This window comes from Hipposideros armiger, unplaced genomic scaffold (assembly GCF_001890085.2).
Source record: "Hipposideros armiger isolate ML-2016 unplaced genomic scaffold, ASM189008v1 scaffold_274, whole genome shotgun sequence".
In the NCBI taxonomy this organism is placed as follows: Eukaryota; Metazoa; Chordata; class Mammalia; order Chiroptera; family Hipposideridae; genus Hipposideros; species Hipposideros armiger.
Window position 1 is genome coordinate 358,893 of NW_017731624.1, and position 12,925 is coordinate 371,817.

The window sequence follows — 12,925 nt, forward strand, 5'->3', positions numbered from 1 at the left end:
GACTGAAGAACAAAAGGACAGCAACTTGTCTGTTCCCCTTCCCCCAATTCCCCAGCGCTGTTCCCATCCCCCCAATTAAAAAAAAAAAGTTTATACCTTGAACTGTGCCACTTAACCATATTCTGTCAGATTTTGTATCCTGAGAAATAAGAAGAAATTATTATTTTATTGTTGCCTTAGTGCTACTGCCATATTCTTCTTCTTCTATGTTGTTACCTAAATGTCTGACAATACTGTCCTTTTACTTGATGTATGGGAAAGGAAATCGTTTCAGATATTCATACCCAGGAGACTACAATGAGCAATGTGCTAACTTTGCATGGTGTTATCCTTGCTTTTCAGTTAATACTGCTGTTTTGGGTCAAGACACAGAGGAAGCCTAGACTACCCCATACAAATAAACAGGCAAGTCCTGTTATTCTTTTATTGAAATGGATTGATATGAGATTAAGGTGAGTAGTTCATAGGAGCACGGGCAGCTTTGCTGTAATTCTCAATCTGCAAAGCAAATCAGTAAGACTGACTACAAAGTTCCTCTATATTTTTACTGAATGACATGTCCATTTGCATTTTCAGAACATAAACACTTTGCCTGCAATATTTACTGAGTTCACTGTTAAATGAGCATCTATTTATCATGCTTCATACATAACTGAATAGAGAACCCTCAGTAATTCAGATGCCATTTTCAAAGTTTCTAATTAAAAAATCCATTTACTCCGTTCTTTTTATAATTCTCTATATTATATTTACTCTTTATACCAGCCTTGACAAATAAACTCCTCTTGAAGCCAAAAGAAATGAATGTCTTTAATCATTACATCTGCTTTGTTCTATTTGAAAACACTTTATTTGCCAGTAGTCCTCTGGAATGACTAATAAAATTCTAACTATTTTTCATTATTTCATAATAAAATAATCAAAATTATTATAAAGCACTTTTGGAAATTAGTCATACAGTACTCTATTCCTTCTTTAAAGATTTATCAAGGCCATTTATTGCCCAGTAATTCTATAAGCATGTAGTATATACCATAAACCACAATGATTTAGACATCAACTTTAGCAACCTGCCATTGTGCTTGAAATTCCATTTTCATTCTCTTGGGGTTATGGTTATAATACCTTGTTTTATTTATTAAGTATATTCGTCTATGACCTTGACTCTAAGCAGTGAGCAAGTTGAACTATGTAAGCAAGATTCAAGTTTATTTCTCTGTATCATAATGCATCGGAATAACGATTTTGTCTTTAATACTCTGTTTCCATAATTGCCAAAATTACTGAGTCATTAGGGAAAGATGATTAAAAGTTGAAATGAAATTCTTTATGGAAAAGTGTGAAGTGGCAGGACAACATAAAGGAGAGAAGAAAAAACTAAGGGGAATTTTCTCATGGTCTACAAGCATCTTGCAGCATCCAACAAATATTTTGCCAAGTGCTGGGCCCTGATTAGTTGTTAGGGATAAAGTAGTGACACTCAAAGTTCAAGTTCTCATGGTGGAACCATATGGAAGGAACAGAAAATAAACAAGTAACCAAATAAATAAAATAAATTTCTCTAACACATGAGGACTCATTATTCAGAATGATATCCAACATCTTTTATCTTTGCTGGGGCTCAAATAATAGAAAATGGGTTTTCAACCACATAGTAGGAAAGAAGTTCCTTAACAGGGATAATAGATGGGGCTTCCCTGGGAGGAAAGGTAGCACAGAGAAGGTAAACTTTATTGAACCTAAACTCTGACCCGGAGACCCATATCTACCCTTGGCTATTGATCTTGGGCTTAGGATCCACCCTCACGACCTTTTGCACACTTCCATGGGGACTGGAGTCAGGGACCTTCCCTGACCTTCCTGCTGTAGCCCCTGAGTGTGCTACCATATCACATCATTCAATCTGGGAAACGCATATGGAGGTCAGAGCAGGACTGCCTTATGCATTAGACACAGTAGGCACAGTGCCTACGGCCCACAGTACTTTTGGGGGGTGCTTGGAAATGTATTTTTTAAAATTTTATTGGGGAATAGTGTGTTTTTCCAGGAACCATCGGCTCCAAGTCAAACAGTTGTTTCAATCTAGTTGTGGAGGGTGCAGCTCAGTGGCCCATGTGGGGATCGAACCGGCAACCTTGGTGTTATGAGCACTGGGGTCTAACCAACTCAGCTAACTGGCCGACCCTGGAAATGTTTTAATTTCATTTAAAATCAGGAGAGAAAAATATTTTCAGGAAAATAAAATTATTTAATTTATAATATTAATATATTCACTTTTTATTTCATTGAGGTTAGTGAATTTTTTTATTTAGGTATAGTTGCTATACAATATTATATTAGTTGTATTAGTTCCAGGTATACAATATAGTGATTGGACATTTTTATATATTACAATGTGATCACCCCACTAATTCTAGGAATCATCTGTCGCTGTGCAAACTTATCACAATATTATTGACTATATTCCCCTACACCTTTTTCACCCATCCCCACCACCTCCCTTCTGGTAAGCATCCCTTTGGTCTCTGTTTTTATGACTGGATAAATAACATGTGGTGTAGATCTAAATGGACTACTACACAGCAGTAAAAAATAATGGAATCTTGCCATTTGTGACAACATGGATGAACCTAGAAGGTATTATTCTAAGTGAAATAAATCAGATGGAGAAAGACAAACACCATATGGTTTCACTTATATGTGGAATCTAAAATATATTCATTTTTATACCATCTAGTTTGTAAGATATAATTTCTTTTTTTTTTTTTTTAATTGAAGAAGATGCCCACCAAGGTAAAAGTACTAGGGTCAAAGAAAGTCAAAATTGACCCTCAGGGCATTGGGTGGGGCTTCCTGCTGTAGGAGGATGGATTTTCCCAGGAAAAGAGTGCTTGGGTGAGGGAACTGCTAACCAAAGAGCTAGAGAACTTGGCAGGAACTAGGGAAGAGAGAGCTCTCCATTGTAACCATTTTTTTTATCTTGTTTTATTTAAATCCTTTTCTGGAGCACAATGGGTTTATGTGTCAATGAACAGATATATTCCTGCAGCATAGAATATTCAATGCTTGTAAGTTCAGGTGTCCAGAAGGAGTTAATTAACCTTTAAAACATTCATTTGTAGACCAGGAGGTAGATAATATATTTTGAAAAATTTCCATCACAATAGTTAAGCAGTTAACATCTAGTATATAATGGGAATTATCCTTTCTCTGGACATTAGCTACAATATTTACTTAATTGTAGGGCCTTCAGTACAGAAAGTTGAACGAATTATACTCTTCAGTTCATTAGATGGTTCTCATGGGTCTGTGCAAGTTCTATATTGTATTATATTTTGCTTTCTCTTTCACTTACTTCCCCCATTCCCACTCCTATTCTTCTCCCTTATATAGGTACTAAATTTATTACATCTGTTGGATATCCTTGGGTATAAATCCTTACTTGAAAAAATTAATACATACCCAAGTACATATACCTCTAATATTTTAAATATTAACATGGTATTTTGCCATAGTACAGATGTCAATCTTTTCTTCTCTTTCCTTCATTCAACACAATGTGTAAAAATCTATTCATGCTGCTGAACGTATCTCTAAGTCATTGTTCGTGACTGTTGGCTTAGTATTTCACTCTATTCATCTACCACATTTCACCCATGTATTGCCCATCCTGATGGACCCCAAATAACTCTGATGAACTGTCTGCACTGTGCCTATAACCTCAGCACAAGCTTTTCAGTTGATCCACAGTAGTATTTAATAAAGTTCTACACATTTTATGATTAAAATAATCTTTGAAAACTAGAAATAGAGGGAGCTTCCTTAAAATGATAAACACTATAAACCAGATACAGCAAACATCAAACAAAATGGAGACATTTCAGAGATAATCTTCTTAATAACATGATGAAGACAAGAACGCCAACTATCACAGTAACTTTTAACATGGTACAGGAAAACTTGACCAATATGACAAGAAAAAAATAAAAATAAAAAGGGATGAAATAAAATTGTTATTATTTGTAGATGGTATGATAATCTACATTCAAACTCAAATGAAATCAAAAGAGAACTATAAGAATTAAGGAATTCAGCAAACTTGATAAACAATACCAACTTATAAAAATCAGTATCATGTGTCTATACAAATAATAACTAATGAGGAAATATAACAAAAACAAGATACAGTTCACAGTAGTAACAAAAAAACTATAAAATTTCCATAAATTAAATATTACACAGGACTTTCTTGAAAAAGAACTTAAATGCTTTTAAAGGATGTAAAAGAGAATTTGAATAAATGGAAAAATCTAGCATTGTACACACATATTTCTGAAAGATACAAGATATTTAATGTCATATAATATCCTTGTGATCTTAGGGCAGGGAAAATTTTCTTTCAAAAAGACTCAGAAAAAACACCATAAAATTAAAAATTGATATATTTGAGTACATCAAAATAAAAGATTTCGGTTAGGTAAAGGACTTCAGTCAAAAGTAACAAGTGATAGATTGGGAGTAGATATTTGCAATGTTAACAAATATACAAAATTCCTTCTAAATCACAAAGGAAAACATGAGAAGCCCAATTTTAAAAACAGCAAAGTATATAAATAGCCAATTCACAGAATGGAAAACTCCACAGCTATCAAATAGATGAAAAGGTGCTTACCCACACTAGCAAGTAGAAAATACAAATCGAAAAAGGAAATTTGATGCAACCTTACACTGAGGTTGGGCAAAAATTAGGGAGTCGGAAAACGCCAAATTTGGGGGGTGGTGGAAAGAAAGGGGAGGCCTGGGCCCTTGCCCACGCCCCCACCCTGCCCGCCCGCCTACGCTCTCCCACGCTCTCCCACTGCGCTCCTCTCCACCCCCAGCGGAACCGGCGGGCAGTGCGTGCACCCTACGCCCACGCGGGGGACGAGGGGCGTTTCCAGCCCAGAAGCCAGATACGGATCACTCTGGGCTCATCGGGAACATGAGTGGACGGGCCCGGGTGAGGGCGCGAGGCATTGCCCGCAGCCCCAGCGCTGCCGAAGTGGGGCACCCTCAGGCCTTGCCGTGGGTGCGTACCAGAGGGCACTCTCTCTCGCCCCTTCTCCCGCTCCCCCATTTCTCTCTCTTTCCTACCTTTTTTTCCTACCTTTCTCTTTCATGGCTACCGCCTTCTGTGTTATCGCTCTTCCTCTCTCTTAGGAAGTAGTAGGTTATCGTTTCTCTCAACTTTGAGTCTTTCCAGGGTTTCTCACATTTTTTTTTTCTTCTGGGATCTTATCCTGAGTATGATATTAAGGTAGATATTTTGGCCAGTGAAGAGGACTGAAAATTGGAGGCAAGTGTGGCGTCCTTTTCTACTTGCTGAATTTTAGTTACATGATTTGGGGTTAAGTCTTCTGGTAAAAATTGCTATACCCTCAGTAGTACCGTTTTGTGGCATATAATTTAATACGATTTCTCTTGCTAATTCATATAGAAAAATAAGTAATCTCAGACACAGATGTGGTTTTGATTCAACTACTGTTTCCTGAGCAGCCACTGTGGGTAGGTAGGGCTCCGTGCCAGACTTGGGCAACTAGAATGGATTGACCATCAAATGAGTAACTTTTGAGTGATGTTACTACATACTCAGTATTTGGAGCAATCTCTTAGACCAAAAGTACTCAAATAAGTAGCCTGTGGTCATTATGCGTTTGCTCTCACGAAAACATCTTCTCTTGACTTCATGCATTTTCTTGCAGGCCAAGATATATTACTTTTTGAACAAAAAGAAGTAGTTACTGTGAAAAAAGAAAGATTAATGGTTCCCATCACCTGTGAACTAATTTTGGACTAGTTTATTCAGGACAGTCATCACCTGAGCTGGTGACCCAGATCCTCTGGGCTCAATTTCTTTCTTTTTTTTTTATTAAAATTTATTGGGGTGACAATGGTTAGTAAAATTAAATAGGTTTCAAGTGTACAATTCTGTAATACTTCATTCATATATCACATTGTGTGTTCACCACTCAGAGTCAGTTCTCCTTCCATCATCGTATATTTGACCCCCTTTACCCTTATCTACCACCCCCCTCCCCACTTACCCTCTGGTAACCATTGAACTATTGTCTGTGTCTATAATTTTTTTTAAGATTTTATTGGGGAATTGGGGGAGAGTAACAGTGTTGGGGAAGGGGACCAGCCAAGTAGTTGTTCTTCAGTCTTTATTGTGAAGAGCGCTAGTCACCATCTGGCTTCCCGTCTGCAGCTTGTGCCCTCTAAGCTCAAGGTGCTGTGTTCAATCTTAGTTGTGGGTGGGCATAGCCACCATCAAACAGGCAATCTTGTTACACCAGCTGAGATATCCTGCCACCTGTTGGCAGCTCAGCAACAGCTGAGCTTGGGCGCAGCATCACTGGCCCATGTGGGAATCGAACCGGTGGTCCTGTTGCTCAGAGCTCGTGCTCTTAAGCCAACTTTTAACCAACTGAGCCACTTGGCCGGCCCCTGTCTATAATTTTTGTTTCCATTTATTTCTTGCTAAGCATGTTCACATTGGAGGCCCCATGTCTGTGGGCCATGGAAGTATGAGGTGATGCTCATGTGTACCAACTTTGCTTTAATGAGCTCCTGGTTGCAAGAATCACGTCTCTGCCTCTTTACACCTCCAGGGTGTATCTGGCTGTGTCTGGCTCATAGTTGGTACTAAAATCAAAGTTTGACAAATGGGGAAAACTATAGCTTGTTCTTATCCTTTTTTCTAGAATGGGCAATCGCTTATCATTTCTCAAGCGTTTTACCTGTTAACATTCGCTCATAACAATTTAATGACTTAGGAATGACTTGGTCATATTTTGTTATAATGTTTTGGTTTATGAATGAACATCTCAAATCTGACCAAAACTTTTTTTTGCCCGTTTTAGCCTACATCTGCTGATCCTAGTGATAATGAAGCATCGTCTAGCCATGGCTTCGTGGGAACAAGCGGGATTTCACAGCAGTGTAAGTGCAGCAGTCTGTCCCATTCTGTTCCATTCCATCTGAATGGAACAGGAGTGACTCCCAAACCTTACAGCAGCAGGGTCATTTCTTGAGCATCCCATTTTCCTTTTCTTGAAGGATCCCCTGTGTTTGCTTTGTTTCTTTGGGACTCCCAAACATAGAGTCTGCTGCTGAATTTCCTGATGGAACTTGGCAGTCGGGAATCCACAGACATCAGGAAGCTAGTGTTTAGATTCTTTGTGTTCACTGAATAATTTTGAAAAAGCGTTTTAAAATTCTTCATGACATGTAGATGTCAGTGCCATCACCTTGCAGGGATGGTAGAAACCTGGTGTGCCTGCTGCCACTGCTCTCACCTTTCTTTCCCACCTGTGGTAAACGTCACCATCTGATGGTAGCTCTCTTCCCTGAAAATTCAGATTTGGTCTCAGGATTCTTGTCAACATGCTACTCCAAGTAGCCGCTATCACACAGTGTGAGTTGGTATACCCAAAGCATTAGTTTGCTAGGGTTGCTGTGCAGAAGTACAAGTTGGGTGGCTTAAATAATAGAAATGTACGTTTCAGAATTATGGAGGCTGGAAGTCCAAGATCAAGGTGTCTGCAGGGTTGATTTCTTCAGAGGCCTCTCTCCTTGGCTTGTAGATGGCTGTCTTCACCCTGTGTCTTCACATGGTCTTCCCTCTGTACTTGTCTGTGCCCTAATCTCTTCTATAAGGACACCTGTCATACTGGATTAGGCCCCATCCTAATTTTAACTTAACTACCTCTTTAAAGATTCTGTCTCCAAATACAGATACATTTTGAGATATTAGGGGTTAGGACTTAACATAGGAATTTTGTTGAATGCAGCCCAAAACGACTGCTGAAACCTGTTAGCCATCTCCCTTGCTCTGACCACGTGAAGTTAAGTGATTAACTGCTGATAACCATATAAGCTCAAAGAACTTAGTTTCTTCCAGACTCTTAGAATCATCAGTCCTTCCACCCATTTGGGCTCCCTTGTTCTCCACTGGGGTTTTCCTAGCTCTGCTCAAGTACCCTTCGTCATCTGAAGTCACGGAAGTAAATGTGGTCCCTCAGAAGACCTGCTCCGAGAGCCAGTGCCTCAGATTCAGCACTCCTGCCCCCATTCAAACCTTAACCTAACTTTTCCTTGGGATTTCTTTCCATGTCTGCTGCACATTCTTGCGACTAGCAAGTGATGGAAACCCTTCATCCTTTGAGGGTAGATTCAACATTTATTTATTTACTTATTGTGGCAAAATATACATAACATAAAATTTACCATTTTAACCATTTTTAATTGTACAGTCCAGTGGCACTAAGGACATTCACGTTGTTGTGCAGCCATCACCACCATCCATCTCTAGGACTTTTTTCGTCTTGTAAAACCAAAACTCTGTATTTGTTAAACAAAAACTCCCAATTTCCCTCTCTCTCTAGCCTCTGGCAACCACCATTCTATGGCAGACTGAGTTTTTTAGAAACCACCCAACATCTTTTGAAACCAAGAGCAGTGAATGATATGGATAATCTAGTGAGGATAATTTTTAAAAATTAAATAAATTTTCAAATTTCCCTGGAAGACTCAGACTCCACTGAGAAGGGTATGAAAGCAGTTTTGAGCAAGTGATGAAGCCATTTGGGTTAGTTGCATCCAGTGACTCTATCGAAAGACAGTGGTCAAGTCAGAGTTCCAGAGATTTGTCACACTGATTCATACAAAGTCTGACAATTAAGTTCACAAACTTGTTGCAACGATACTGCTAACTTTTTTGATATCAGAGGGATTATTCATTATGAATTTGTACCAACTGGACAAACAGTTAACCAAGTATTTGGAAGTGCTGAAAAGGCTGCATGAAAAAGTTATACGAAAATGACCTGAACTTTTCGCCAACAATTCGTGGCTCTTGTATCACAACAATGCACCAGCTCACACGGCACTGTCTGTGAGGGAGTTTTTAGCCAGTAAACAAATAACTGTATTGGAACACCCTCCCTACTCACTTGATCTGGCCCCCAATGACGACTTTCTTTACCTGAAGATAAAGGAAATATTGAAAGGTAGACATTTTGATGACATTCAGGACATCAAGGGTAATACAACGACAGCTCTGATGGCCATTCCACTAAAAGAGTTCCAAAATTGCTTTGAAAGGTGGACTAGGCACAGGCATAAGTGCATAGCTTCCCAAGGGGAGTACTTAGAAGGTGACTGTAGTGATATTCAGCCATGAGGTATGTAGCAGTTTCTAGGATGAGTTCGCAAACTTAATTGTCTGTCCTTGTATTACTTCGTCATATTTTTACATTTTCATGTTATCTTGTTTTTTTCTTAAAGATTTTTATTGAGGAATTGGGGGGTTGGGAACAGTGCTGGGGAATTGGGGGAAGGGGAACAGACAAGTTGCTGTCCTTTTGTTCTTCAGTCTAGTTGTGGAGGACGTTGCTTCACTGGCCCAAGTTGGCACCATCATTGCACTCTTCCCAGGCGAGGCAGATCAGTCGCCAGCTTCTGGACGGCCGCTCACTGCCGCTGCTAGCCGCTCACGCTGGCTGCTGGCTACACACGATAGCCCATGGCAACCCACTGCCACAGGGGCTGCAGCCTATGTCATCGCCGGCGACTCATGGCAGCCCAGCTCCAGGTTGAGCTGTTGTTCAGCATCTTAGCTGTGGAGGGCAGTGTCACTGGCCCTCATATGTGGGATCCGAATCGTGGACCTCTGGTGTCCCAAGCCAGTTCCTAACCATCGCGCCACTCGGCTGGCCCAATATTTTCATGTTATCTTTAAAGCACCTAAGTTGTATCTAAAAAAATCAACATCTCTTTGTACTCATTTAAACAGAAAATACTTGTTTGGATTTTAATTTCATATTCTCTAGAACCTAATTGTGAGTGGTGTGCCCCAAGGTGAAATGCTGGCTTTTCATTTTCAAAGGAATGATCTAGCATAAAGACTTATGGCAGTGTTCTGGGCATTTCTCTTCTTGTGATGGGAAAGGTGAGAGATTCAGCCCCCATCTCTGCAGAAGTTGGTGTGGACGATCTTAGTGGGCAACTCTTCCGGGCGTTACACAAGAGCTGAAGGAGGGAGAGCTACCCTCCCTAAGTGGGTGTGGAATGGGACATAGGGAGATAGAGCTGTCTCCTTAGCCAAGAGGAGAACCAGAATAGACCAAAATATTAAGAAATAGGACTAACTCAGGGTCTGTTATTTCTAACAAAACATGCCATGCATGCTTCCTTTACAATTTTCAATTTTTAGTCTAAAAACCGGCATAGTCATGATTGTTTTCGGCAGTGTGGGGAAGTTTTATTAAAAATGACAAAAATCTGAGTTTTGGTTGTAGATGCATTGTTTTTTATAACAGTAGTTGTAAACAATATCACTAGAATAAGATAAGATATTATGGTGTTCTCTTCATATTTTAGATAAAGATGACATATCTTCTGATGATGCTAGTTGTACCTTCATGGAAAGAGGTGGGAACATCAGACAAGACTTCAAGGATTTGGGTGTGTGTACCAGAGAGAAATTGACCCATGTGAGAGACTGCAAAACAGGTACCGGTCTTCATGTAACTTACTTTTTTTTTTAGCTGAGCCATCCTGCCATCTGTTGGCAGCTCAGTGGCAGCTCAGCTCGGGCCATGAATTGAACCGACAACCCTGATGCTCAGAGCTTGCACTCTTGAGCAAGCTCTTAACCAACTGAGCCATTAGGCCGGCCCCTGTAACTTACTTTTTTAATGTTACCAGATCTTGCTTAAGGAATTTTAATTTCTAGATCTAAAATAAATGAATGCATATAATTAATAGATGTTTATTGAACATCTGTTATATTCAAGGCATTATCTAGACAGTTGTTTTAGCCTTAAATCTCTTTTATTAATAGAAATAATAACATTTCCCCCAAACGGCATTTCACTTTTTTTTTTTTAAACGAGACTTTATTTGAGCCAAGCTGGGGAGCAAGATCTCAATTGCTCCTACATTTCATTTGTTGAAAACATTTTCTCTTTACAACTGGCGTAGGGATTAAAAAAGATATTTTGTCTCTTTCCCAACTCTTTTCCTATGTGGGAATAGTAACTTTTCTACTTCAGCTGTACAAAGTAAAATGTGGCCTCGTTCTGTAATTCTCAACCCAGATTCTAAACTCTCTCCTGAAATTGCACCCAGAATTGTGGGCATAGCATTTTCAGGGAAGTAGGTCTGTTGTTTTCATTGGATCCTCAAAAGGCTTTGAGAGCCCCTCTCCAAAGTTAAGACTCCCTGATACAGATCAGTTTTTTTCAAACTTTTTAAAACCATGCAGCAGAATAAGAAGTAGATATATTGTTATCCAGCATATATAAACTATACACACACACTTGAAACAGGTTTCATGAAACAGTGCTTGCCCTAACTGTGTGCAAGGCACTCTGTCTGACCCAGTTCAGTTGTTTTCTAGACTTTTTATGAAACATGGTTTACCTCACATACTTTCCTAACTACAGCACTGATCGGAGGGAGGCATGATTAGTTTGCAAATACTGGTGTAGAGGATCTCGAAGGATCTTGCCAGCTCTGACATTCTAGGATGACTTCTCTTTGCCCATTAATATGAGCAGCTAAAATAGATTGTCATTTCCTCAGGATCTGGAAGAACAAAAGAAAGCTTTTGTTTAATTAAAATAGCACAAGGATTCCTTGCTCCTAACAGATTTTATAACACAGGTAGAAGCTGAGGAAATACTAAAGCATACATGATATTATTTCTTTCTCACCAGCTCGGGGGCTCATGTTTACACTTCCTCCGTTGTTTGATATAATTCTTTTCTATAAGACAAACACTGGCTGATTCCCTTCAAGGAAAGGTGGGAAGTACCTCATTTGTGTCTTTCTGGATTCTGTCCTGAAGGGAACTTGTGCCACCTTGAGCACTGACCAACTATATCATGGCCATCTCTGAATCTGTCCTATATAGACTGTGAAGAGGTGAATAAAAATTTTTGTAAGTGATGGAATTCCTGGAAGCACATATGGCCTCCTGTACTGCAGAAAATAGAAGCCCAGAGGCCCTGTTTTCACATAGGAAAGATGTATAATTCCTTCCTCTCTCCCCAGTCCGCACTCAATTTCTGAGGGCCTTCTCTGGGATTTGTAGAGCCATCTAACCACTGATGGAACTGTTTCAGAATTTTCAGAAATATGATTCACTTGATTATTTGGATTTCCAAGAGGTTGGAGGTTGTATTCATGGTAAAAACTGGACAGTTTCTTTTTAATCTGAGCAGCATAATTTCAGAGCAACATCTGAAAATATTCCTTGAGCTGGTTTGAATTTCATAGAATCGGAACAGGAAGTTAAGCTTTGGAAGGAGTCCTAGGGAAGTTGAATTCAGATGCTTCTCTTCTCCCAGGGATCAGAATGTCAGTGTCTGCTCTTATGAGGCCTGCTCTACGCACAATCCCCTTTCAATTCCCAAATGTGTGTTTATAGGACTCCATAAGGTTATAAGGCTATAGGTTGTTAGAGCTTGTCTTGTGTCACTGAACAACAACCCTGGCTTTATAGCAATAGCTTTGCATATGCAAATAAGTTTTTTAAATGATGTGATTAATATTAACATGGTATGATTTTTTGTTTTTAAAAAATGGTTTTTATTTGTTTTCCTCAGGTTCCAGTGGAATACCTGTGAAACTGGTCACAAATCTCTTTGGTTTAGATTTGCCCCAGGACTGGCAGCTATACCAGTATCATGTGACATATACACCAAATTTAGAATCTAGAAGGATGAGAATCTCTTTGCTTTATAGTCATAGTGAACTTTCCAACAAAGCAAAAGCATTTGATGGTGTCATCCTTTTTCTCTCGCAAAAGCTAGAAGAAAAGGTATAGTATGGTTAGTTTTTTAGTACACACACGTGCATATATTTATACTCATCCATA

General features: G+C 39.3%; 1 protein-coding gene across 4 annotated transcripts in view; it reads left to right on the forward strand.

The window, feature by feature from the left end:
• Positions 1 to 12,925, forward strand: part of PIWIL4 (piwi like RNA-mediated gene silencing 4) — a 61,406-nt gene that overhangs the window by 13,179 nt on the left and 35,302 nt on the right. For 3 of the 4 annotated variants that reach the window (XR_002125602.1, XM_019657166.1, XM_019657167.1), the window contains exons 1-4: positions 4,979 to 5,068; positions 6,903 to 6,981; positions 10,423 to 10,554; positions 12,654 to 12,868. Coding sequence is in view for 3 of the 4 variants with exons in the window: in XM_019657166.1 (XP_019512711.1) it covers positions 4,982 to 5,068; positions 6,903 to 6,981; positions 10,423 to 10,554; positions 12,654 to 12,868 (513 nt within the window). In the remaining variant the exon portion in view is untranslated. Of the gene's footprint in view, positions 1 to 4,978; positions 5,069 to 6,902; positions 6,982 to 10,422; positions 10,555 to 12,653; positions 12,869 to 12,925 lie in introns of those variants that run through there. The other variant, XM_019657169.1, reaches the window with a different exon arrangement.